The sequence below is a fragment of the Dipodomys ordii genome, unplaced genomic scaffold (genome assembly GCF_000151885.1).
Source record: "Dipodomys ordii isolate 6190 unplaced genomic scaffold, Dord_2.0 Scaffold6, whole genome shotgun sequence".
Lineage (NCBI taxonomy): Eukaryota > Metazoa > Chordata > Mammalia > Rodentia > Heteromyidae > Dipodomys > Dipodomys ordii.
Genome location: NW_012267222.1, coordinates 14,838,781 through 14,863,843, shown reverse-complemented (window position 1 = coordinate 14,863,843; position 25,063 = coordinate 14,838,781). Strand labels below are relative to the sequence as shown.

At 54.1% G+C, this 25,063-nt stretch overlaps 1 protein-coding gene across 4 annotated transcripts in view; it reads left to right on the top strand.

The window, feature by feature from the left end:
* The first annotated feature begins 1,006 nt into the window (after window positions 1-1,006).
* Window positions 1,007-25,063, top strand: part of Ephb2 (EPH receptor B2) — a 99,973-nt gene continuing 75,916 nt past the window's right edge. For all 4 annotated transcript variants that reach the window (XM_013032759.1, XM_013032782.1, XM_013032777.1 and 1 more), the window contains exons 1-2: window positions 1,007-1,067; window positions 4,328-5,012. In XM_013032759.1, coding sequence (XP_012888213.1) covers window positions 1,011-1,067; window positions 4,328-5,012 — 742 coding nt within the window. In that variant the 5' untranslated portion in view covers window positions 1,007-1,010. The remainder of the gene's footprint in view (window positions 1,068-4,327; window positions 5,013-25,063) is intronic.

The following is a 25,063-nucleotide window of genomic DNA, read 5'->3' as shown; positions in this document are numbered from 1 at the left end:
TTACAGTGGCAGAACACTAGCCTAGCCTTGAATGGAAAAAGCACAGGGACAGCACCCAGGTGTCAAGCCAGGTTCAAGCCCCATGACCAACAAAAAGAGAAAGAGAGAGAGGAAGGGAGGGAGGGAAGGAAGGGAGGGAGGAAGGAAGGAAGGGAGGGAGGGAGGAAGAAAGAAAGGAAGGAAGAAAGGAAGGAAGGAAGGGAAAAGGAAAAAGAAAAAAAAGTGATATTATTTTGTTGTTGTTGTTGTTTTGGTCGGTCATTGGGCTTGAACTCTGGGCCTGGCGTTGTCCCTCAGTGTTTCAGCTCAAGGCCAGCGTTGTTCCACTTGAGCCACAGTGCCACTTCTGGTTTCCTGGTGGTTGTTGGAGGTCAGAGTCTCATCCAGCCCAGGCTGGCTTTGAACCATGATCCTCAGATCTCAGCCTCCTGAGTAGCTAGGATTACAGGTGTGAGCCCTGCAGGATTGATTTTTTTTTTTTTGGTCGGTCGTGGGGCTTGAACTCTGGGCCTGGGCGCTGTCCCTCAGCTCTTCAGCTCAAGGCGAGCGCTCTACCACTTGAGCTACAGCGCCACTTCCGGTTTCCTGGTGGTTTATTGGAGATAGGAGTCTCACGGTCTCTTCTGCCCGGGCTGGCTTTGAACCGACATCCTCAGATCTCAGCCTCCTGAGTAGCTAGGATTACAGGCGTGAACCACCAGCGCCCTGCGATTTTTTTAAGAGTGATTGGCAGGATGTGGAGCAGGGTTGACCATGCTGGAGTTAGGCCTAGAGAGGCAGAACCAAGAACTAGAACCCAGAGATTGGTTAGGTTGTGGAGTGGGTGAGACCTCGGATGAGGAGTTGGGGTCTAAGATTAGAGAGCCAGGGGATAGCTTGAGCGATGGAAGAAGGCTGGCTTCTGTAGGGAGGACCTGGACGGGAGCGGGTCTTAGGATCTGGGCCAAATGATTGACAGCACTGGGAGGCGGGGCAAGTGTTGACTCTTCGCTTTCTCCACAGAAACGTTGATGGACTCCACTACAGCAACAGCTGAGCTGGGCTGGATGGTGCATCCCTCATCAGGGGTGAGTCAGTGGTCCCCTGACCCTTCTTGATCCACTAGGATTCCTTTGGCTCCGCTGTGAGGTCTGCATATCCCCTCACATTTCAGCCCCTTTCCCCCTCCTTGAGGGCTCAAAGCCAGACATCTCACAGCCCCACCCTCTCAATCCCCTACTATTGAGAGTGTACCCGTTGCCATGACAACGTGCTGGATGCTTTCAGCCTTTATCCTGGGGAATCCTCAGGACAAGGCGGAGAAGTAGGTACTCACAAGGGCCCTGTTTCAGATGAGGAAAGCTAACCATCACCTGCCAAGTGCCCATTCTGTGTCTGATAGTATCGAGCACAAGCACCCTTGTACACATCGCCTCTAATCATCCCTCTCTGAAAGAAACCAAAGCTCAGAGAGGTGCCAGGTTTGGTTTGCTTGGAGCTGCAGATAGAACACAGAGCCTCCTACGATGCTGGGCAAGCACGCTGCCACTGACCCCTACCCAGCTGGGGCTCTGGCTGGTGTCTAGAGCTGTAACTAGGTTCTCTCTGGGCCTTTCCTCTGCATGTCTGTGCTATAAGCTCTTTGAGGACATGCTCAGGCACAATTTGCAACTCTTTTTCTTCCTAGAACTTGCATGCACAGAGCATGTGGGTCAGACACAGACGCTTCTAAATGCTGTCCCAATGCTACTCTCCAGCAAGGACAGCTGGGGTGGGGCTGTTTCCTTCAGCTGGCTGAGCTTTGGTGTCCTCATCTATGACATTGATAACAATACTTTCCTGTGAGGTTCTCTTGCATAGCATCTAATATAAAGCCTGGGATAGGTTGGGCCCAATAGAATAGCTAGCAATAATAATAATCACCATCATCATTGTCATCAACTGAATGTTCAGTCCTCTTCCCTCTGGTATCTGGGGAGGGCCCAGGACTCCATGCCCGATTCACCCTTTCCCTCCACCCCAGCTCCTCAGCTGCAGCTCCAGGGAGCTGCATACCGCCCCCCCCCTTCCCCAGGCCTCAATCTCAATAGGCAGGGCCTCAGGGTCAGGCCTCTTTCTATGGCTCTTTCTTGTCACCAATTTTCCATCTGGGAAGATGGCTGGGCCCAGAGCCCCACCCTGCCAGTAATGAGGCCAGGCTGGGCTGCAGGGCCCCCGGACGCAATTATTTGGGGTGTTTGGGCTGCAGGGCCTCCACATGTTAATTAGAGAGAGGGGAGAAAGGCAGAGTGCTCTAATTAAGTGCTCTAATTAAGTTTTGAAGAAGAGCAGCGATTGTAACAAGGGGCTGACTTTGTCACATGGTGCCACCAAAAAAAAAAAAAATTAAATGCAATGTAGGGAGCCTCAGAGCTGCCATTGAGGTGGAGGCCGGCCCCGCTTGGCCTTCTGCGCATGCACTCACCTAGTGCAGCCTCCAGCCTCCCCAAGCCAGCAGCCTCCACTCAGCCCTGCAAAGAATCAGCCCAGAGAAGCTGAGTGGCCAAAGGACAAAGAATATTCCCAGGAGAGTGACACCTCTCCCATCACTTGCGATCCCCCTGGTCACATTTGGAAACTGAGGAAACAGAGGTCCAGAGAGAGAGAAAGAGGGAGGGCTGATGACTTATCCAAGGCTCCGTGTCTAATTAGCAGTTCTGTGTTCCAAGGCAGTATGGACAAGCACGTGACAGGCTGCGTTGGGCAGCTGGGTCAGGAATCCCCCTTGTCTGGTCTCTACCTCTTCAACCCTTTCTGGCCTGACCCCTCCTGGATTTGGCCCAGGTATATCCAGCCTCATGCCAGGGGTACACAGGAGGAGAGGAGAGGGCCTGCAAGTTCTCTGAGACACTAGGGGACCAGACCAAGGGGCCAAATGCCCCCCAAAGGCCCAGGGGAAAATTGGTGAATGCACCAGGCAGCTAGGGGACAGCTGTAGTGAGGTCAAGCAAAGTTGTTTGAGGCCTGGGAGTGTTGACTGAGCCTTAGAGGCTTGCCTAGCATGCACAAGGCCCTGGCTTCCTCCTCAACCATCACAAACCAAACAAAAGCAATTAAGACAAGGCACAGAGTCAAGCAAAGGCTGAGCCATGAGGATAAGCTCTGTCAGTGAGTCTGCAGTGCAGGGACCACACGGGCCAGCACCCTTCCCATCTTCCCAGCGCCAGCCCAGACATCAGGAAACTCCACAGCTGCTGCTGGCTGGGCTGGGGTCACCCAGCCTGGGACACAGGGAGATGCTGAGGCATCTTCCTCAGGCAGGAGAGCAGCGGGCTCCCCGAGAAAGGACCCTGACTGTGCTATCGCCCTGGGTCAGCAGGGGTGGGGAAAGGAGGGCTGGGAGAGGTGTCAAGGGGTTTGGAATTGTCTTTAGCCAGGCACTGGTGACTCATTTGTAATCCTCACTGCTTAGGGAAGTGAATCCTGTCTAGGTAGAAAAGTCTAAGAGAGGTTTTTTGTTTGTTTGTTTGTTTGGTCAGTTGTGAGGCTTGAACTCTGGGCCTGGGCCCTGTCCCTCAAGGCTAGTGCTCTAACACCTGAGCCACTGCACCACTTCCTGTTTTCTGGTGGTTTATTGGAGATAAGAGTTTTATGGCCTTTCCTTCCTTAGGCTGGCTTTGAACTGTGATCCTCAGATCTCAGCCTCCTGAGTAGCTAGGATTACAGACATGAACCACCAGCACCAGGCCTCTAGGAGACTCTTATCTCCTATTAATCAGCAAAAAGCTGGAAGTGGAGGTATGGCTTAAGTGGTAGAGCATCAGTTTTGAGCAAAAAGTGAACTGAGATCAACAGGTGCTGAGTTTAAGCCCTAGTACTGGTACAAATTAAAAAAAAAAAAAAAGTCTTCCTGGGTCAGACTGGGAATCCCCCGCAGGCAAAGGCTGTATCTCTAGAGTCAGACCGGAGCTCCCAGAGGGCAGGAGGTTTGCATCCCCCATCACAAACCATCTTCTTCCGTCAGAAGGGGCTCCCTATGGGCCAGGGTCTCCCAGTTTCCTCTTCCAGGTAAGAGGGGCCTGAATCTTTGACTCTTTTATTAGATGAGCAGATCCGGACAGGTCTCTCATGGTGGCTAATGGAACACCCAAGATCAGGTCACATGTCTTTCCCATCTGATTGGTGTGTCAGCTGTTAGATGAGGAAATTCCTCAGCGTCAAGGCTACATCTCAGATCCCTGTCAGACTGAGAACTCCCTCCATTATCAGACTGGACGATCCCAAAGGTGCCTCCTCCCTTAGACAGACATACATTGGCAGGAGGCTGAGCCCCTTAACCTCCCCCACCTGACTGGCATTTCACCCACAGTGGGAAGAGGTGAGCGGCTACGATGAAAACATGAACACCATCCGCACGTACCAGGTGTGCAATGTCTTTGAGTCGAGCCAGAACAACTGGCTACGGACAAAGTTTATCCGGCGCCGGGGTGCTCACCGCATCCACGTGGAGATGAAGTTCTCCGTTCGGGACTGCAGCAGCATCCCCAGTGTGCCCGGCTCCTGCAAGGAGACCTTCAACCTCTACTACTATGAGGCTGACTTCGATTCGGCCACCAAGACCTTCCCCAGCTGGATGGAGAACCCGTGGGTGAAGGTGGATACCATTGCGGCCGACGAGAGCTTCTCCCAGGTGGACCTCGGGGGCCGGGTCATGAAAATCAACACCGAGGTGCGGAGCTTTGGACCTGTGTCCCGCAGCGGCTTCTACCTGGCCTTCCAGGACTATGGGGGCTGCATGTCCCTCATTGCTGTGCGTGTCTTCTACCGCAAGTGTCCCCGCGTCATCCAGAATGGGGCCATCTTCCAGGAGACGCTGTCCGGGGCTGAGAGCACATCGCTGGTGGCTGCCCGGGGCAGCTGCATAGCCAATGCTGAAGAAGTGGATGTGCCCATCAAGCTCTATTGTAATGGGGACGGCGAGTGGCTGGTGCCCATCGGGCGCTGCATGTGCAGAGCAGGCTTCGAGGCCGTGGAGAATGGCACCGTCTGCCGAGGTAAGGCCTACGAGGGGACAGAGTGGGTGGGGTGGGATGGGGTAGGGTCCTGCAAATGAACACACTTGGTATTGACTACAGCTCAGGCCTGTCAGCTAGGGCTTGGGCTGGTGAGGCCTGGAATTGACCCTGAGGCTCCCTCTAACAGAGTTTCCAAACCCACTGTATGGACTCTTACATAGCACGTCCTGAGCTGTGTGTGGGCTTTGCATGTGTGACCAGAGGTATACCAGATGTCTTAGATTGGTATGAAGATGAAAGTTTTTTCATTTTAATTATGGTGATTGCTTCTGATAGCCGACGGTGGTTTTTTTCTTCTTCACATACAAGAATGATCTGGATCTTGCTTAAGAAGAATGAGTATCATAATAAATCCTATGGAGGTGTTAGCATTTATTGAGCTTGTCTAACTTATCAGCCAGTATAAGCCAGGATGAGCTGAAATAACAAAACAGTGTGTTTATTTCTTGTTCAATGCTACTTGCCCATCATGGGTCAACTTGGTTCTCCTCACACCGGGAGACGACCAACTGGGGAAGCCACTGTGTGTCAGGACAGAAGGAATGAGAGAGAATGGCAGATTGGACATCTGGAGTGGCCTCAATCCTCTGCTCATTCCAATGGTCACCTCCAAAGGGGAAGAAGGGACCCTCTCACTGTGACCCAGGCATCCCAACAATCTCTCTTACTATGTTCCAAGCACTAATAGGACATCAGTCACTCAATTCTTACCAGAACCCTCCAAGGGAAAAGGAAAAAATCAAGACCCAGAGAGGTCAGATGGAGAATATGTTGCCCATCTGGGATTCCTACCCAGGGAGTAGGATTCAAACCTTGTCTTCTTAACCACTTTGCCAGCTGATTAGTTTAGGGAACGTGTTACATCGACGAGCAGTGCTTGCCATGGCAAGGAATCTTGAAGTAGTTTGCTAATTTAAGAGCTTCTGGAGGTGGTAAGAAAGTTGTGAAGACAACAAGGCTTGGCTTCCAACTGCAGTCCAGCCAGTTATCAGCCATGTGGCCTTGGCCATGTACAAAACCCTCTTTCACTGGGTAGTTAGTGTGAGGACTTGAGACCTTAAGACATGTAGAATATGTACAGCGGATACTGGCACACCAGAAGTGTTTAATAAGTGGCACCTAAATGAGATGCTATGTACAAGGCCCAGCCTTGAGCAGTATGAGCCATCGTGGTGGGAATTATGGGGAAGATTTGAAGATTTCCATGCCATTTCCTCTTGCTCTCTCCACTGGAATCCAAGGCTGGGGGGTCAGATCTTTGGGTACCCCAAATGCCAGGTGAAGCCTTTGGACCTTGTTCTAGAGGCCGTGGGGAGCCAGGGAAAGTATAGTCCGGGGATGCTATTGTATTAACCACCCAGCCTCAGTCTAGCCTCTCTATGGAAGCCTCCTCCCTCCAGCCTCCTGAGACAGTAGGGGCAGCAGGCGGTGTGTTCCAGATCCTGGATTGGTGAATGGGGTGTGTTGAGACCAGAAGCACTGGCCTGTAGGGAAGTAGTTGCAGCAGCATCTTGAGATGAGGGCGGCTCTCACTGGGGTATGGCCATGTTGGCTGAGGGAAAGGCATGACCAGGGACTATATTGCTAAGGAAATGGGTAGGATAGGAAGATAGCCAGGCAGGGAGGAGTCAGAGGTCATAGGGATGTCCAGCTTGAGAAAGAAATGGGGACTCTGGCAAAAAGGGCTGGTTTCTTGGGGAAGGTAACAGATTCTGTTATTATTATTTTATATTGATTTCTTTTTTCTTTTTCTTTTTTGGGGGGGAGGGGTCCAGTCGTGGGGCCTGTACTCTGGGCCTGGGTGCTGTCCCTCAGCTCTTCAGCTCAAGGCTAGCACTCTACCACTTGAGCCACAGCGCCACTTCCGGCTTTTTTTTCTTTTTTGCTTATGTGGTGCTGAGGAATCAAATCCAGGGCCTCATGCATGCAAGGCAAGCACTCTATCACTGAGCCACCTTCCCAGCCCTATTGATTTTTTTTTTTGTGGTGATGGAGATAGACCCAGGACCTCATACACGCTAAGCAAGGGCTGTACTGCTGAGCCACATCCCAGCCACGAACAAAGGTGAACAAGTGCTGAGCTCGTTTTCATAGGGACTGAGATTGGCACCAAAAGTGAGAGAAGGCTTTCCAGAGGAGGGGACATTGGCACTGAGTCACTGGGATGAGGGATGTGTCGTGTGGGTAGCCCAGGGCTCCTGGAGTGTGATCTGTGTGTCTGAGGCATGAGAACAGGAGTCAGCTTGGCCTCCTTTGGAGACCAAAGGCTTGAGGATGGATTTTTGAAGCAATGTCACTGAGGGAGTGTATTCATAATTCTCATGATGCTTATTTAACAAGGCACCCCAAGCAGCTGGAAATGAACGGCAAACCCTGACTGTCTCATGGTTCCTGAATGCTGGGACTCTACATGTGGCTGGGGTGGAAAACCACGGCTCAGTCTTATGTGGCCTTAGGCAGCTATGGGCTGGGGCTGGGATGTCACAGGAAGACTGACCATGTTCTCTGAGTGGTCCTGTCTATGGCTATCAGCACGCCTCTTGCCTGTGAAGTCACTTGCCCAGAGAGAGCACCTAAGACAGAAGCCACCATCTTTGTATACTGTGATCTCAGAAGCGGCCTCGCCTCACTTCTGCCATATCCGCTTTATTCAAAGAAACTCCACATTCAGCCCACACTGGGGAGGGGAATTCACAGCAGCTGAAATGGAGAAGGCCTGGAGCTGAGGCCTTGGGTTTCGGGGTCCCAGCTCTCCCCATGCATACTGCGGATGCGTTGGCACTGGTGCCTCGTGCTCAGCCCCATATCCCTCTGCTCCTTTAACCCTAGGCCTGACAGCCAGTCCGAGGCCTATGGCCAACCCAGCCAGCTACTGGCTGCACCTGGGGTCATTTAGGGTCAGAGAGCACAGAAGGACCCCACAGCTGCTCTGGCCTGTGACAGCTACCCAGACTGGATAGCTCCAACAAGAGTCCTGCAGGCTGTGGAGGGCTGGTAATTTGAGTCCAAGGGGAAGACCACAGCCCAACCCCACCCTAAGGGTGGGAGAGGACACGAGGCAGACTCTTGAGAGGACTGCTCCAGAGAGGTCCACTTCACAGCCAAGCACAACTTAACAGGAAAAAAACATGTTGGTTTGCTAATATAGATTAGAGAAACTAAGGCTGGATGGAGCCTCCTGGGCAAGCAGGGAGGGGTGAGTAGAGGGGAAAGAAAATCCTGGTGTGATATGTGTGTGTGTGTGTGTGTGTGTGAGAGAGAGAGAGAGAGAGAGAGAGAGAATCAACAAAGGCTGGCTAGTTCCCCATACACTACCCCATTTATGAAACTAAGGGCTAAACTGAGTCAATCTGCCCCACTTCCTTTGGTATCTGTGGTGTGCAAGGCACTATGGGAGAAGCCAACCACACACTGAGTAGCTACTATATGCCAGTCAGCCCTGGACCCAGTGTGTATGTTGAGAACCTACCCAGAGCCAGCACATCCCAGGTCTGGGCCATACAGAAGTGGGCAGGGCAGATGGATGTGTTGCTGCCTTCCCTGAGTTTTTTAGTCTGGGTGGGAAGATGGGAATGACAGGAGAGAAATGAATGAGCAAAAAGAGACTGATGGATGAAGCAGGGAACCCTGCATAACAGGAGATCTCAGAGAGGACCACATCCATAAAGCCCTGCTGTGGCAGATGGCATGCACCCAGCCAGGTGGCTGGTCCTAGGGGTAAGGGGTAATTTAGTGTCCAATCTGGGCCCCTGCCAGCCATGCATCTGCTAGTGAAGGCTTCTTTCTGGAGACGTCTATTGCTTCCTCACCTCCGGACTCACAATCCATGGGGCCTTCCCTCTCTGAATCTCCCACCTCAGGCCATAATACAGTAACGCTGCCTCAGTTTCTCCAAGCTGTACCTGCTTCCTTATCTCACCTGGCTTCCCCTTTCCCACTTCAGCCCCTGCCCAGCGGAAGCCTCAGCCGAGCCACCTTTGGGACCCTCTCCCTTTCCCCCACTCACATCTGCAAAGGACGGTAGGCAGGTCCAGTCATTGTGATGGCTGCAGGCCTTCCACACAGCAAGTAATGGAGCTTGTAGTGTTGTGTTTGGCTGGGCCGAGGGGCTGTATGCCAGCATGGGAGGCTGCACACACATGCTGACTCTCTGGCCCCAGCCAGGACTCCCCAGTTCACAGCTGCTGGCTTTGCCTCCCTTCTTCTTCCAGCCCTGCCCTGCAGCCCCAGCCTTGCTCTCTGCCCAGCCCTGATCTCTCCATGAGCTTGGCTTTAGAGACCTGGTCTCAAACTGTAATGCTGCCTCTATCTATCTGTGTGATCCTGGGGTGATAACTGACCTTCCGCCTTTGTTTGCTCATCTGCAGGACTGGTGGCTCAGACAAGCTATGGTAAAAGGCAGATGCCTGGAAAAGTGTTAGGAAAATAAGAACAAGGACTTATGAACTCATCTTTGGTTTTATTGCTGTTTTCTTTTTAAATTTATTCCTAATGAGTTTTATGTTTTGTTTTGTTTTTTCTTTTGTGCCAGGTCTGGGGCTTGAACTCAGGGCCTGGGAATTGTCTCTTAGCTCTTTCTGTTGAAAGCTAGTACTCTACCACTTGAGCCATAGCTCCACTTCCAGGATTTTATACCTCAGCCCCAAGAATAGTTTTTGTTTTGTTTTGCTTTTGTTTTTATGAGTTGTTGGGTTTGAACTCTAGGCCTGGGTGCTGCTGTCCCTCAGCTCTTCAGCTCAAGGCTAGCACTCTACCACTTGAGACACAGTGCCCGCTTCTGGCGTTTTCTGCTTACATGGTGCTGAGGAATCAAACCCAGGGCCTCACTCATGCAAGGCAAGCACTCTACCACTGAGCCACCTTCCCAGTCCTTGATTTTTTTTTTTAAAGAAGAAAAAAGCTGTTAAAATGACATGAGGGGTTGTGGTTGTTTGTTTTGTTTATGTCCCCCCATTCCCCCATGAGGATAGAACCCAGGGCCTTGCATGCAAAGCAAGCCCTGCCACCACAGTCTGAGGACCGTCGTGTGTATTTCACAGACATCTTCCCATGTCCTGTTAGCTACAGCATCATTTTGGGAGGCTCTTGGAGTTTCATGAGGAACTGTATTCGCTATTGATCAGCCTGCAGTGTTTTGCCATCTTAAACACTGGGAGAGTGCACGGCTCTTCTGACTTTGCCTCCCTGCTTGTATCTGCTTCGGATACATTTCCAGGCCTGGAACTGTGAGGTCAAAGGGCATGGACTTGCTTTAACAGCTTTGGACACACATTGCCAGACTGCCCCACAGAAAGGCCCCCTCCCGCTGCTGCCTGCCCGCGCCAGTTCCCCACCCGCTCACCAGCAGGGGCCATCACTAAGCCCATGCCTTTGTTTTCTGCTTTATTCCCAGAATCCTCCACTCCTCCAGCCAAGGGAGGGAGGGGACCCCTGGGCCAGGGGGTCTTCTCTATGCCTTCAGGATGGGATCCTCGATCAGCCTGGGGGTGGCCTCCTTCCCACCCTGCTTCGGGCCCCGGCTCTGCCCTCAAAGGCTGGACCAGAGGTCCAGATGTGACTGGGGGAGTTTGTGGGGGTGGGCCGCGCCCAGCAGGGGTGAGGAGGAGGGAGGCTGCCAGCTGGCAGAGCCCGCGCTGGCTGGGGAGAGGGCGCGTGTGAGGGTTGGAATGCTGGGTGGGAGGAGAGACGCCCGGCCTTTCCAGACCCCCAGGCTTAGGTCAGGCTGAGACCACACAGACCAGCCTTTGGGGAAAAGGGTTGGGGGTTGGACAGGGACTCTGGCCAAGGCACTCAAACCGTCCAGAGTTCCATGCCCACCCCTCCCCTCCTCTTTCCCACCCATCCAGGGGTCCCTCCATCCGTCTGTCCATCCCACAGTCAATGGACATCAGCCTTTGGTTTTCCTGAGGTTTTGTGGGGATAGAGATGTCTTCACAGAGGGCTAGGGTTTGACCCCCACACTGGGTGCCTCTTAGATGCCTAACACCAAGAGTCCTTGGAAATATCTATCATGGCTCCTGCCTCCAAGAACACTGATCTAGAGAGGCTGACTGACACTTCATGGGCAGCGAAGGTGTAAGGGGACAGGCAGGGTCTGTGGAAGCAGATTGTATCTGCCAGGGGGGTGGGAGGGGGCAACAAGACTTCTTAGATGAGGGACCACTCCAGTGGGATGTGAGTGAGCATTTACCAGATGAAGAAGAGGCCATGCAAAAGCCCTGAGGTAGCCACGGTAGGTGCTCCTGGCAGGGCTGGGCTCACTGAGTCTTCCCTCCGCTCCAAGTCAGCCGAATGGGAAGGATCTGGGTCCTGATGAGTCTTGACGATTCTCTCTTGTCTTCATGTTCTTAGTGGTCTGGGAAGGAAATAGTGGATAATTTTGGCTTTATATCCTTCTAAGGGTGTGTTCGTTTTTCACTCGGATACTACTGGCCTGGCATGTAGTATGTTCCAGTCTTTAGAGCTTCCCACTAGTCTGGGGCCTTTGGGAAAGAGGAGAGAGAGCTGGAAGCCTTCTTGATGGAAGAGTCATTTCCTAGGAGACCTGGGAACACAAGGGCAGGAGGAGAAATTAGTCAAAAAAAGGTGTGTTTTTTTCTGTTGACTCCAGACAGGGTACAGCCACGGGGAGGAGGAGGCCCGGAAGCTCCCTGGGCGCCATTTCCACCACTGATAAAGGCTGCAGGAGGCAGGCAGGGCTGGGAGGGGAGGACAGCGTGCCTCCCGCCTCCCTGTGTGCCAGCCCCGTCCCACAGGGGACATGCCGTTGTCCTCTTGAATTTTTTTTTTCCCCCAGTACTGGGACTTGAACTCAAGGCCCCCGTGATCTTGCCTAGCTTTTTCCCCTCAAGGAGCTTGAACTGGACCTCCAGTCCAGGGTGTGCCTGGTTAATTGGAGATAAGAGACACTCAGATCTGTCTGTCCAAGCGGATTTAGAACTCGAGTCTTCACATCCCTACCGCCTTGAGCAGCTGGGATGATCAGCATGAACCACCAGCACCCAGTTCTAGTGGTCTCAGTAGCTCCACCTCACTAATGATAAGTCCTGTGCCCAAGGCCACACAGCACGGAGTCTCCGAAGCAGAATTGAAGTCTGGTTTTCTCTAACTTGCTGGAATGGAATATATCCAGCCTCCATCCTGAAGAGCCTATAGACTGACCAGTCTTGGTTTCTTATCTGAGAAATAGGGGCATTGGACCCCACCCTGACCACCACTGGTGACTGAGATGACCTAGAGATGGCAGAAGCCACAAGTTTGACAAAAACTGGCCAAGCACCTCCTGACAAAGCGGGAGGGCCTCACGTACCGGGACTCCCAGAAGAGGCCTTGGGGGAAAGGGGGGCCTGCATCTGGGCCTCGAAGGACCAGTCTTTTCCTGTCTGGAGAGGCATGAGCAGGCTCCTCCGTGGTGAGGAGTAGGTCCATGTGAGACCCCGGGGAAGGAAGCCCGCACTGCCAGACTCTGGCCAGAGAGAAGCGCACCCTACTGCCCACACCCAGCACCTTCCCCGTGGCACCCCCCTTCCCCGTGTACCCCCGCCCTCAACTTAGGAAGTGAGGAGACAGACACTGGCTTCTGGGCTTTCCACACCTCCCACACTGGATTTCTTCTGGACATGTGGCATCTCCCTGCAGGCTAGGGTACAGTCGTACCCATTTTACAGACCAGGAAACTGAGGCCAGAGAGGCTTAGCTGCTGCCCCAAAGTGACCCAGCTAGGAAGGGCAGGATGTGAGCCAAGGCCTGCAAACCCTGGAGCCCTGAGCTGCCTTCTCTTTTCTCACACTGGCTCCCCTAAGCTTGAGAGACCCCCCCCTCTTTTCCTCCAGTTACAGGTTTGGACTGGCCTGCCTCCAGGGCACTGCAGCGGGCCTTGAACAGCTGGGGAAGTCCTCCTCCCTCTAGCCTCTCTTTTCATCTGGCTGGGGCCCCGGATCTGGTGAAGAACAGGGCCCCGTTTATTGAGGAAGTTTATGCATTTAACAGTTTAAGCCTTCCTAAGCCTGTGGTACAACAGGATTTGGGAGCCGTTAACAATCCCGTGTGGTTAAGAGATTTTCATTGCTCTGTGACAGCTGGCCCAGGTCCCACTGGCCTCCTCCCCACCCAGCTGGGGCGCCCCTTCCCCAGGGCCCTTTGTCTCCACGCCCCCCCCCATCCTTCCTTCTCCTCCCTGCTCTCCCACCCCAAGCCTCCAGGTACAAACTTCGATTTCTCGGAGGGAACTGAATCCAAAGAGGGAAAGGGAGTTAACTCAAGGCCTCACAGCCATGCCCAGAGTCCCTTCTTCATCCCCAATTCTGGCAGAACTCATAAATGCCCTCCCAAACCAGCTTGATGCCTACCCAGGCTTCAGGCTATGTCTGGGAGGGCAGGGGCCTGGCCTGGGCTCACCAAGCTGGGGATGCCACGCTGGGGTGAGAACCCAGGCCTGCTGAGTGCTGGTGAGAGTTCTTCACACTCCGACATAGCTCCAGGCAGAAATGCCATTTGTGATTCTAACGTCTTTCATATGTAGAGTATTTATTTACTTACACCCTGCTTGCTTGCACCGGGAATGCGGGCTGCTTGTGAGACTTTGATCGGAATGACAGCCGCGTGAGGGACTCCAAGAAGGTGCTGTCCTCTGTCACTGGGGCCTCTTGGGGACCCTAGAGGAGGCAAGACTGGCCCAGGGTGACCAGGGCTAGGACTTAAACTCCTGTGCTGTAGCCCCCTCGGCCTGAGGGCTCTGGCCAGCTGGGCAGCTCCCCCTCCCTGCCTGGGGCTGCAGCCCCACAATCACTAGCCTCCCTGGAGCCTGTGTGGTTGGATGGTGGTGCTGTTCGAACCCCAGGGAGTGGCTTTCTGGCTGCTGCTCCTCTGTCCACTCAACTTGCAGCCCAAGGGGAGGGCCGGCCACTCCCTTGTATCCCATGCACATGTGAACTTTGTCTTCTGCCCTCTCTTCTCACTACCCCAATGAGCACAAAGCGGCTGAAGCAAAGGCTCAGCAACTAAGTGGCTACTGAGGACCGAGGAAATGGTAAATGATGTGCCTTACAGAGGTCAGCGTGATGGTGCATGCCTGTAATCCCAGCATGAAGGAGACTGAGGCAGAGTGGTTGCATGTTCCAGGCTCACCAAGGCTACATGTTCTGAGACCTCATGCTCAACCTCAGAGCCTGCTCCCAGGTCTCATCAGGTATCTAATTGAGAAATCAGAGAACTAAGAGTCCCCGGAGGAAGGAAGCACAAGTTGACAGTGCTCACTAGCACGGGGCCCTGGGCTCAGGCCTGGCCAATACCTGGCTGAACCCCTCTTCTCCCCACAAGTTAGATAGTCTGTTATAAAAGAGGAAGCCGGAAATGCAGAGATGTTAAATGACCTGCCTGGGGTCACACAGCCGTGGTTGGTTGGAGCCAGAAATGAAATCCAACCCCAGGGCTTGTCCCATGGAAGTATGCTTGAAAACATTTAAGTCCTCAGGATTGCAGCAGGGTTGGAGGGGGGCGGGGGGGGGGGGACTTACAGCTTCCCTGAGTAGGTGAGCTCAGAAAGTTCAGACATGGGGTCACTGCCTAAGCCCTGCTGTGCTAGTCCTGCTCCTCATCTCCCCAGATACCCTCCAAGGCAGGCACCGGCCCCCTCCCACTGAAACAGCCCATCTTGGGACAACCCTGCCCCTCCCTGGATACTCAGGCTGCCAGTTCTGTGGGCACATCCTGGCAGAGATGCCGGTGACCCTAGCCCTTAAGCACCATACTCTCCCCCAGGTCCCTCTGGCCTTTCTGGGCGCTTGAAAGGCCCCGTTGTCCTTGGTCGCTCTTCCCTGGGGCACGCCATCTAGTCCCAGGGTGGCAAGGCTGTCCCCAGCCTTCTCTCCAGCCAGCATCTCCCCGAAGGAAGCCTGGCCCACCCTCAGTCTGTCCTCCACCCTCATCCCAGAGCACTGGCCAGCCCTGCCCTGAGGGTCTGCAGCCCAGGGAGGCCAGGGCCAGCTCCCAGCCTTGGTTCTGCTCTCTACGGTCACTCTCGCTTCTTCTGCCTCTGCCTAATGCCACCTTCTCTTGGAGGTCCCAGTCACTATTTTTTTTAAGATTTTTTTTCTTCTCTTTCTTTCTTTTTAATTTTGCTTGTTTCATTATTTTGTGTATGTGATACCAAGGAATCAAACCCAGGGCTTCATGCACGCTAGGCAAGCACTCTACCACTAAGCCACATTCCCAGACCAAGTGACTCCATTTTTATGTGTACATTCATCCTGTCAACTTCTTGACTGGATTTCTCTCCATATTCCTATCACTGGCATACTGTGTACATGTAGTTGCTTTTCTTTTTTAATTTTTTTGGTCAGTCATAGGGCTTGAACTCTGGGCCTGAGCGCTGTCCCTGAGCTCTTCAGCTTAAGGTGAGTGCTCTACCACTTGAGCCACGGTGCCACTTCCAGTTTTCTGGTGGTTTAATTGGAAATAAGAGTTTCGGGGGGGGGGGGCTAGGCAGGTGGCTCAGTGGTAGAATGCTTGCCTTGCATGCTTAAGGCCCTGGGTTCGATTCCTCAGCACCACATAAGCAAAAAGAAAAAAGCCGGATGTGGCACTGTGGCTCAAGTGATAGAGCGCTAGCCTTGAGCTGAAGAGCTGGGGGACAGCGCCCAGGCCCAGAGTTCAGGCCCACGACTGGACCAAAAAAAAAAAAAATGTCAGGGCCTTTCCTACCTGGGCTTTGAACCACAATCCTCATATCTCAGCCTCCTGAGTTGCTAGGATTACAGGTGTGAGCCACTGGTGCTCAGCATACCATGCAGTTTCTAAACCCTTCCTTGGCTGTTGCCCCTTCCCCCATCCCCCACCCCCTCCCCTGCAAACAGAAGGCAGGAACCCATTTCCATCTGCTTGCTCCCTGCCATAACTCAGGTCCTGGGATAGCACTTCCTTCACAGAAGGTAGCAGACAAGCAAACACTGGTTCAGAGTCCACCCCGCCTAGTCTCAGAGGCCTGGCCCCTCCAATCTCCATGGGAGTGCCTCTGCTAACAAGACCTCCAGAGAGGCTACAGGGCTTCCTCCACCTCTGGAGCACTCCTGGAGGACTGCCATGGCCAGGATGCCCAGCAGGTCTGTCAGAGGTAGGGACAGGTGTTTTTAGGTGTGGATGGAGGGTCCTTGTTCTGGATCATCAGGGTTTCCCCAATATCTCAGCTCCATGGGCCCAGGGGCCTCAGAAAGTGCTTTGCAGTCTTTCTCACCTTTCACATGAACCTGTGATTTCAGCCCAGTTCTCTTCCCTGCCCCACCCAGACTGTTCACATATCTGGTGCGCGCTCTTGCGCTAGTGCTCTCTCTCTCTCTCTCTCTCTCCCCCCCCCCCTAGCAGGTGCACATAAGATGACATTGTTTTCACCAGCCAGGGTGCTTTTATTGAGCAGCCCAGGAACAGCTCACAGAGTCTAGGTGTTTGGGACCACATTTAAGTTCTCACACACATACACACCCCTTACCCAGAGACCCTGCTAGACTGCCCCTTGCTTCCCTCTCCTAGATCTCAGTGTCCCCCATCTGTAGAAATTCTTAAGCACTGTCAGCCTCTGATTTGGACCTCCCTGGTCCTGGTAGCCCCTCAAGAGACCACCAGAGCTGCACCTGAGATCATGATTCCGTGTTCCTTGCCACACTCCAGACGCCAGGAGCCAGCCTCCTGCATTCAACCGCTGGATCCAATATTTACCGAGTGTGGTCCTGGGCAGTGCCTCTCCTCCCAGAGCCATCAATGCTAGGGCGGCGATAGAAATGGAAACTTGCAAGGCAAATTGTGAGAAGCAAGGAAATAATGGAAGCAAAATATTTGACATAGCACCTAGCATGAGGCTTGTAGTCAGTCAGCGTTACCTCTGCTGGTCTAGCCTACAGCTTCAAGTGTCAGGATTGCCAAGCATGGTAGTTCCTGCCTGTAATCCTGGCACTTGAGAGGCAGAGGCAGGAAGAGTCCAGCTGATATAAATGTCTAGATAGTGAGCGCCTATGTTAATCAATCAATCAATGCTCGGGGTCATTACCATCCCCTCTTGTGGATGAGGAAATAAATAGGTGACTTTCTCCAAGCCACAGCAAGCCAGTAGCTGTTGCTAACCGTAGGTTGTTTGCTGGAGCAGGAGCCGTGGCCTTGGTTGGGGTTGGCTATGAAGAGCTATTTCTGTCCCTATGTCCCTAGCAAAATCTGGGCCCAGGGCGACACATCAGCTTTAGCAAGAAATGATTGTGTCCAGGAGGCTTTGCCGCATACCGTCAGGGTTACCTACCCTTGCTGCTTCTGGGAAGCCAGACTCACGTTTGCTGTGTAGGACTTTAAACCCATCAGCATCGGATTAGCACCATTTAAAGGACCTGAGAGTGGTCGCTGGCCTTTTTGTGCTATCTGGGCAGGTGGGGGTGGGGGACCCTTTGGGAACCCCCGCATCCTCTGTAGCCCTGGCAACCTCAGCCCTGGCTGCCCTCCCCCACGCTACTGCCAGAGCTGGCTGTCGGTGGGAGCTCCCTAGAGACCCGGGTGCAATATGCGCACATGCTGGGTCAGCGCCCAGCAGCCTCTCACGCATGCGTGTGCGTGGGCCGGCTGGGAGCGTGGCTGTGTCTGTGTGTGAACACGTGTTCCTGCCGACCCAGCCTCTGCCTGCTGGACAGCTCAGATCGGAGGAGTGCGGATGTACACTTCAGAGGTGGGCCGTGCACCTGTGCCTGCCTGTGTGGGTCACCCCAGAGCCTGCTCCTGAGTTGTGACCACCCCTGTATTTTTGTGCTCTTGTATCAGCTGGACCTGCCCCTGCACATCCATGCACAGGGAGGGGCACAACCGTGCAAGTGCGGGATCGGCAGACAAGTGAAGGCATGGGAGCGAGTATGCCGTACCAACCAGGGCGTGCACCCATCTGTGAGGCTCGAGGGGTGTCTGCATTCTGTGTGTGTCCACTGTGAGCACACACACATGAAGATACGTGGGAGTGTGTTTACCTGGATTGAGATCTGGATTGGGATAGGTATCATGATGGGAGGTCATACCATGACCAGGTTCCTGGGTACGTGTGTATATTGTATTTAGCCAGAGGTATATGTACTTAAAAATGGGTATTTGTGAGCATGCGTATACTGCTGCATCTGCTAGTGAAGTGTGTGTGTGTGTGTGTGTGTGTGTGTGTGTGACACTTTCTAGGGGCCAGGATGTCAGGGCCATTGATTTTCTGTCTCTTAGAAATTCCCTTTGAGGTCCTCATCTTTCCTCCTCTTGTCTCTTTCATGAACCACAGTCAGAAGATCCAAGGTTCTTAAAGCAAATAGGGTCTGTTTTGCAATGTGGCTGGATCCTTGGCCTGCCCACTGCCCCCACTGCTGGGCATGCGCGTGTGCCTGTGCGCATGCGTGTGCACGCACACACACACACACACATGTGTGCACACAGACCAGCATAAGTGGTACAAAGAAACATAAAGAGCTGAAGACAGAAGTGCAGATACTTCTTGGGCTTTGGGTGGGAGCAGAATTCTCCTGATGTGCTCTGTGTGTGTGTGTGTGTGTGTGTGTGTGTGTCTGTCTGTCTGTCTGTTTGTCTGTCTGTCTTAGGGGACTTCAACTCAGGCTTTACTTTCAGCTTTTTGCTGGTTTGTTGGAGATAAGAATCTCACGGGGACTTTTCTGCCCAGGCTGGCTTTGAACTACAATCCTCAGATCTCAGCCTCCTGCATAGCTAGGATTACAGGTGTGAGCCACCAGCACCTGGCTCAGCCTCTCTCTTTTCTAGTCAAGTGGCTCTGACCACTAGCCTACACATCCCCAGGTTTTTTGTTTTCTTTTCTTTTCTTTTTGTCAGTTATGGGGCCTGAACTCTGGGCCTGGGCACTGTCCCTCAGCTTTTCAACACTCTACCACTTGAGCCACAGCACCACTTCCGGCTTTTTCTACTTACGTGGGGCTGAGGAATCAAAACCAGGGCCTCATGCATGTAAGTCAAGCGCTCTACCCTACCTTCCTAGCCCATCCCCAGGTTTCTTGTTTGCTGGTGATGAGCTGGTGGTGAGGCCTTGCCCAGAGGCTGGGGACAGTGGTCCTCTGTCCAGGGTGTGGCGTTTGGGGAGTAAAGGAGTAACTTGGCCTTCTTTGGCGAGAGGCTCAGTTCTGCTCTGGACAGGCCTGAGATAAACTCGGGAAGCCCATGCGGATAGTACGCACGGGAATCTAGAGCTGACAGCCCTCATTTCAGCCAGCCGCCCCCCACTTGGCAGCTGCTGTTGTCCCATTGCACCACGGAGGACACTGAGGTCTACAGACCGGCCAGGACTGACTGCACCTCAGAGGGCGAGCAGGTGGCTCCAGGTTGGTGGTGAATGCTGGGTGCTGCAGGCAGTTAGTCAGAGGCCAGGCCTTGAACGGGATGGTGCCAGGCCGGAGGCAGGGAAGAGAGGTGCAGAGACAGCAGGACGCTTCGTCCCCTTCCCCCTCCAGATGGGCAGCCCTTGGTGGGGTCCCCTTCGCCAGCCCACCCCTCGGAGCTGCTGCAGTCTTTGTGGCCAGGAAAGAATGCCTCTCTTTATCTCTGGACGCCCCTTCCCTTTGATTCTCCTCTCTGCCTCGTTTCTGCTGACCTGTGCGTGTGGGGAATCCAATTAGAAGCGCGGACAGGGAGAGTGACAGCCGCTGGGAATCCCGCCTCAGCCCCTCTGAGCACGCTCAGCCGCTCGGCGGAGCCACTGCCTCTGCACCGGGCCTGCTTGTCATGCTGGGCCCTGTGTGGCTTTGTGGGGATTAGCTGATGGCGTGGGGTGGGGGGTGGGGGTGGGGCGCTCTGCAGATAGGACCACAAGTGACACTGGTAAATGTCACATCCCAGCCCAGGGTGGAGGAGGGGGGCTCTCTGCACTGAGTCTTGGCCAAGGGAAGGGGAAAGATGGGGCTGGACTTGGGGAGCCGTGGAGTCGCCCCCTGCCTAGAGGGGGCACTTGGGGCAATGATGGATCTGTGGAGGTTGGTCGCAGGGTGTACCTCCAACCAAGTATGAGGCTGCCAGGGTGGAGGGTGAGGACAGACTCGAATTCCCACCAGGTGATTAGGTTGCACTGGTGGGTGTGGCTTGAAGCTTCATTTGCATAGCGCTTTGTAGACCCCCAGAGAGGGGGGTGCAGGGCCATGGAACAGGGGAGGGGACTGCTGAGAGATGGGGAGACTTTTCCAGAGCAGTTCCTCCTACCCGCCTGCCTGGCCACCTCACCCACCCAAGATCAAAGTCGATGCCCTTCCCTGGTTACCACCTTGAAAGTCTCCCTCCTAAGTTTACAGCTGAGGAAACTGAGGCCCAGAGGGGAGAAAAGTCTGATTCAAGGTCTTACCTCTTCCTAAACTCCCACCCTGTCCCTCTGGCCTCCCCACAGTCCCTCCTGGCTCTCAAGTCAGAGAGCCCTGCCAAGGAAGGCATGGCGTCCCAGGAGGCAGATTTGGGGCCCTGTCTACAGATAGACTGTAGACAGACACTCAGCCCACTGACCAGCAAATTCCCTGGCCTTTCAGAAGGTCCCCGCCATGTGCGGGACTCTCCAAGGCCTCAACCTCCAGGTGGCCTACACCTTCCAGGGCTCAAGGTGGAGAGGGAAGTAGAAGGTAGAACATGTGGAGGGGCCCACAGGAACACTGGGACAGGGCTGCGTCCAGTCTCGGTATCCTAGAGGGCTTCTTGGAGGAGCAGGCCTCTGAACTGAGGCCTGGTAGGCTAGGAGAAATAGTCCGAGAAGACCTTGGGTATTGCAGGCCCGAAAGTCAGGATGGGTGTGGGGCATCTCTGCATAGGGCCTCCCTGCAGGCTCTTCCCCACGCTCATTCCAAAGCCACCAGGGCTGGGCAGGGCCACCCACCCTGGCGCCGCCGCCCTGCTGCACAGCTGTGGCTGTCCCCAGGGCCTGGTCCAGTTGGCAGCCTTGGGATGCTCAGGATCCTTAGTACGAGTCACTGAGGGGTGGGACAGTGGGTTAGGAGGCCACAGTGCCATTAGCAAGCCTGCATTTCTTCAGCAGAGCTGCCCCAAGGATCAGCATCCACATCCTATTTTACTGGGCAGAAAACAGAGGCCATAGAGTCTGTCCCAACCCACACAGCCACCATCCACGCTCAGGACCCATGCAGTTGTTGAGTGAATTCTTGGCGCAGCCTGCCTGGCACCTGGCAGGTGTTCGGTGGTTAGAGGAGAGTTAAATAAAAATCGGTCAACCCAAGTGTGCTTAGTAAGTCAAGCCTGTGATCCCAGCTCCGTGGGTAGGAGGCAGAGATTGAGGGATGACTGAAATTTGAGGCCAGGCTGGGTATCAAAGTTCTGACACTGCAGATAGACACACATCTGTAATCCTAGCTACTCAGGAGGCTGAGATCTGAGGATATAAGTTCGAAGCCAAGAAGATAGGAAAGTACCTGAGACTCTATCACTCTAGTTTAGCACCAAAAAAAAAAAGCCAGAAGTGGAACTGTGGCTCATAGCTCAAGATAGCTAATACAAAGAAGGTCTAGAGGCATGACTCAGGTGGTAGAAGCCTTGCCTAAGCAAGTGTGAGGCCCTCGGTCTAGCCCAATAATAATAATAAATAAATAATCCATCCCCTTCTGTACCTGTTGTGGGTTTTTTCCCAATCAAGTTTGTACTCCCCCCATCCTGTCACCTCCATCTGTATTAAATATGAATTGATCTTGCAGGTCAGCTCTCAGAAATAGAAGATGGAGAGACCATTTGGACCCAAGAAAGAAAGGACACCCTATTCTGCTGACCACCTGTGTTAGGGGCCTGCGCGCGCGCACACACACACACACCCACCCCAAATCACACACACACACACACACACACACACACACCCCAAATCACACCACAGCTCATAGACCATGCTCTCACATCCACACCCTCCCTCATAGCTAGCCCCCTAACTCATCCTCCCTCTCTCCCACAGTATCCACTCTGTCTGGAATTGGGGTCCTCCCTACTATTCTTTGTGCTGTCTGAGCTTGCTAGACTCTTCCTCCTTGGCCGCCTGCCTCTTCCTGTCTCCCACATCTCTGCCTCGTGGGTTTTCCTCTTCTTTTTCCTTGTTCACCACCCCTGTTTCCCAGCATGCTCTCTTTCCTCCTCCCACTCTTGCCTTCTCTCTTGGTCCCCCATCTCCTTCCTTAGCCCTCTCCCTTGCTCTCTTCCAGCCTCTCCAGCTTCTTCCTCATCTTTCCTCAGATTCTGAGGGGACCATTTACCCATGCAGGGTCTTGGGCTGCAGACAGAAGCCTCTGTTCTTAACCCAGACACGTAGGGACTAGGTTAGGACCTCAAATCAGCCCCCAGCTTCCCCTGGGAGGGACGTAGTACCCACATACAAGCAACACCTGCAGGGTCAGCTGGCCAGGCCAAGCACACTGTCCTTACTGGATAGTTCATGTGTTGTACACAACACTTGCTCATAGCCACACTCCTGCCCCGTTCAAATCTTCTCCATGCCTATGAATCTTTGTTTGTTTTTCTATAAAACAGGGTGGGAATTTGGAGCCTTCTCCATGTAAGGCTCAGACCAGCTACTGCAGGCCAAGTGTCCAGCATCCCTCTAATGCTTACCAGAGGCCCCAGGGCACCCCCAGCCCAGTGGAGGGGAAACTCAGTCCTCTGATAATGGGGCACATCAGGAGAGCACCAATCAGTGCTGTGTGGCCCTGACATCAGTAAGGGCAGGTGGAGGGGCCAAGGCCCGGTAGTCACAGGCAAGCAGGGCCTTTGGAGAAACTCAGCCCTCAGTAATGTGGAGGTGCTGGAGGTGCTGGGTATGTGGTAAGTGAGGCTGAAGCCGCTATCTGGGGTCTGGACTGAAGGTGGTCCGACCCAGAGCTTGTATGTCAGTGTGGAGGTCTCTAGGGCTCCTGCTCCTCTGTTGGAATCCTGCAGGAGTGGGCCAGGTCCCCCACTTCTAGAAGCCACTGCGTGCACCTGTCGTGTCTGGGCTGGCCACAGGCTGCTGGGCCTGTTGGGTCTGAGGCACAGCCCGGGGCTCTGGTTTGCCATGGCCCGTCAGTGTGTGCTGAGCCATACCCAGCCTCTCTGGCTTGCATGCTTCATCCTCAGGACCCTTGGGTCCATCCAACCTGGGCTTCTGCCCAGAGTGCACCTGGGCTAGATGTCCCCCAGCTTCCTTACTTCTCCCCAGGTGGGCGTTCCAGACCTGCCCCGTCTGGCCCCTGTCTTGCCCCTCCATGGCTAGGGGAGTCTGCCTGGGTTGCCCTCTCCCTCTCCCTCCGCCTCTCATGACCACCCAGCCTGGCCCAGCCAGCTGCACTGAAGGGGATCAGACCCTGGGAGCAGCCCCCTCTTTCCCGCCTACCCTGGACCCAGGGGTCAGCAAGCCTTAGACTGTGGTGGGGTGGGGCAGGTGGGGGAATGGATATGATTCTTTGGAGTGGGAGCGGGGTGAGAGTGAGAATCAGGCAGGTGCTAGGAGTGTGTGTGTGTGTGCGCGCGCGCATACACACAGGCTGCATGTGCAGAGAGCACACCAGCACATGTGTGCCTGCAGATGTGTCTGAGAGTGAGCCTGGTGAGCAAGCGAGCGAGTGCGCAAGCGGAGACAAAAGAACAGAGCGGTGTGGGGAGCCAGCGCATTTGTATGCATGGGGGAGCAGGAGGCGGCAAGGCTGCTGCAGAGAATCCGCTCTGCTGCTGGGGCTCTGAGCATCCAGAGAGCTGAGGCCATCCACGCCTGCAAGGACCCTGCCTCGGTACCCTGTCCTGCCTAGCCCTCTGTGTACAAGGAGGGAAACTGAGGCCAGGGGCCCATAGAGCAAGTGAACAGCAGAACTGGAAACCAAATGGACTCTCCCCATCAACCTAGTGCTCCAGGGGACCTCATCCAAGGACAAAGCCTGGTCATTGAAGGAAGAATAACAGCCACTGATGCTTGTCAGCTCCCCCACAAACATTTACGATACAGCTCAGCAATTTTCACACCACCTGTCATGTAGGTGCCGTTGGATTACATCCTCCTTTAAATTTCTTTTTGCACCTGTGCTGAGGCTTAAACTCAAGGCCTGGGCACTGTCCCTTAGCTTTTGACACCCTCTCTGGTGCTCTGCCACTTGGGCCATAGCTTCACTTGTGGTTTTTTTGCTGGTTAATTGGAGATAAGAGTCCCATGAACTTTTCTGCCCCTGGCTGACTTTGAACCTTGATTCTTAGATCTCAGCCTCTCCTGAGTGCGTAGCTAAGATTACAGGCATGAGCCACTGGCATCTAGCAGTCATTCCCCCTTTTAGAGTGGAAAGAGAGAGGCAGAGAGAGGTGAAATTATGGGCTCAAGATCACACAGCTAAAAAGCCACCGAGCCAGGACTGGAACCTGAGTCAGGGGAGTTTGCTCACTTTTACAGATGACAGTGTGCAAACAGGATGCTTTACCCCAGGGAGGAAGGAATGACAGTCACACCACGGTTAGTAATGGCAGAGTGGTTCCTACCTCTGAGGCTATGTAAGTCCTTGAAGCACAGACTGCCAGCCTCTGCGCCCCAAAGCCTCGGGCTGCCCGGGAGGTGTCCTCTCAGGCGTCCCCCCCCCATCTCCCACCTCCCACTGCCAGTGCTTGGCCCCAGCCCCACCCCCACCAGGCAGGTGTTGGCCGAGACCTCCGCAGGGCCAGGCCCTACAGGGACAAAGCCGGAGGGCGCGCCTGGGCTGCCCAGCTCCTGCACAGGCTGAAGCTGCTAACAGGCTGGAAATCTCTTTTGTCAAAGCCTGCGCTGCCTCCAACCTCCTTTAATTAAAGACAATTAGTGCTTTCAGCCCCTCTGCACAGCTCAGCTCCCCTGTTTGCAAACACACAGCTGCGGGAGCTTTGTCGGGCCCCCCCTTGCCGCCACCCCCGGCCTGCTTCCCCAGAGACACACAGAGGTGCCTTTATTACCAGGCTCCGGCTGCAACGCCAAATACAGGGGCCTCAGTGAAGAGGATGGGAGCGCTTCCCAGAGGGCCACCGGGGTGGGAAGGCCGGGACCCCGCCAGGGA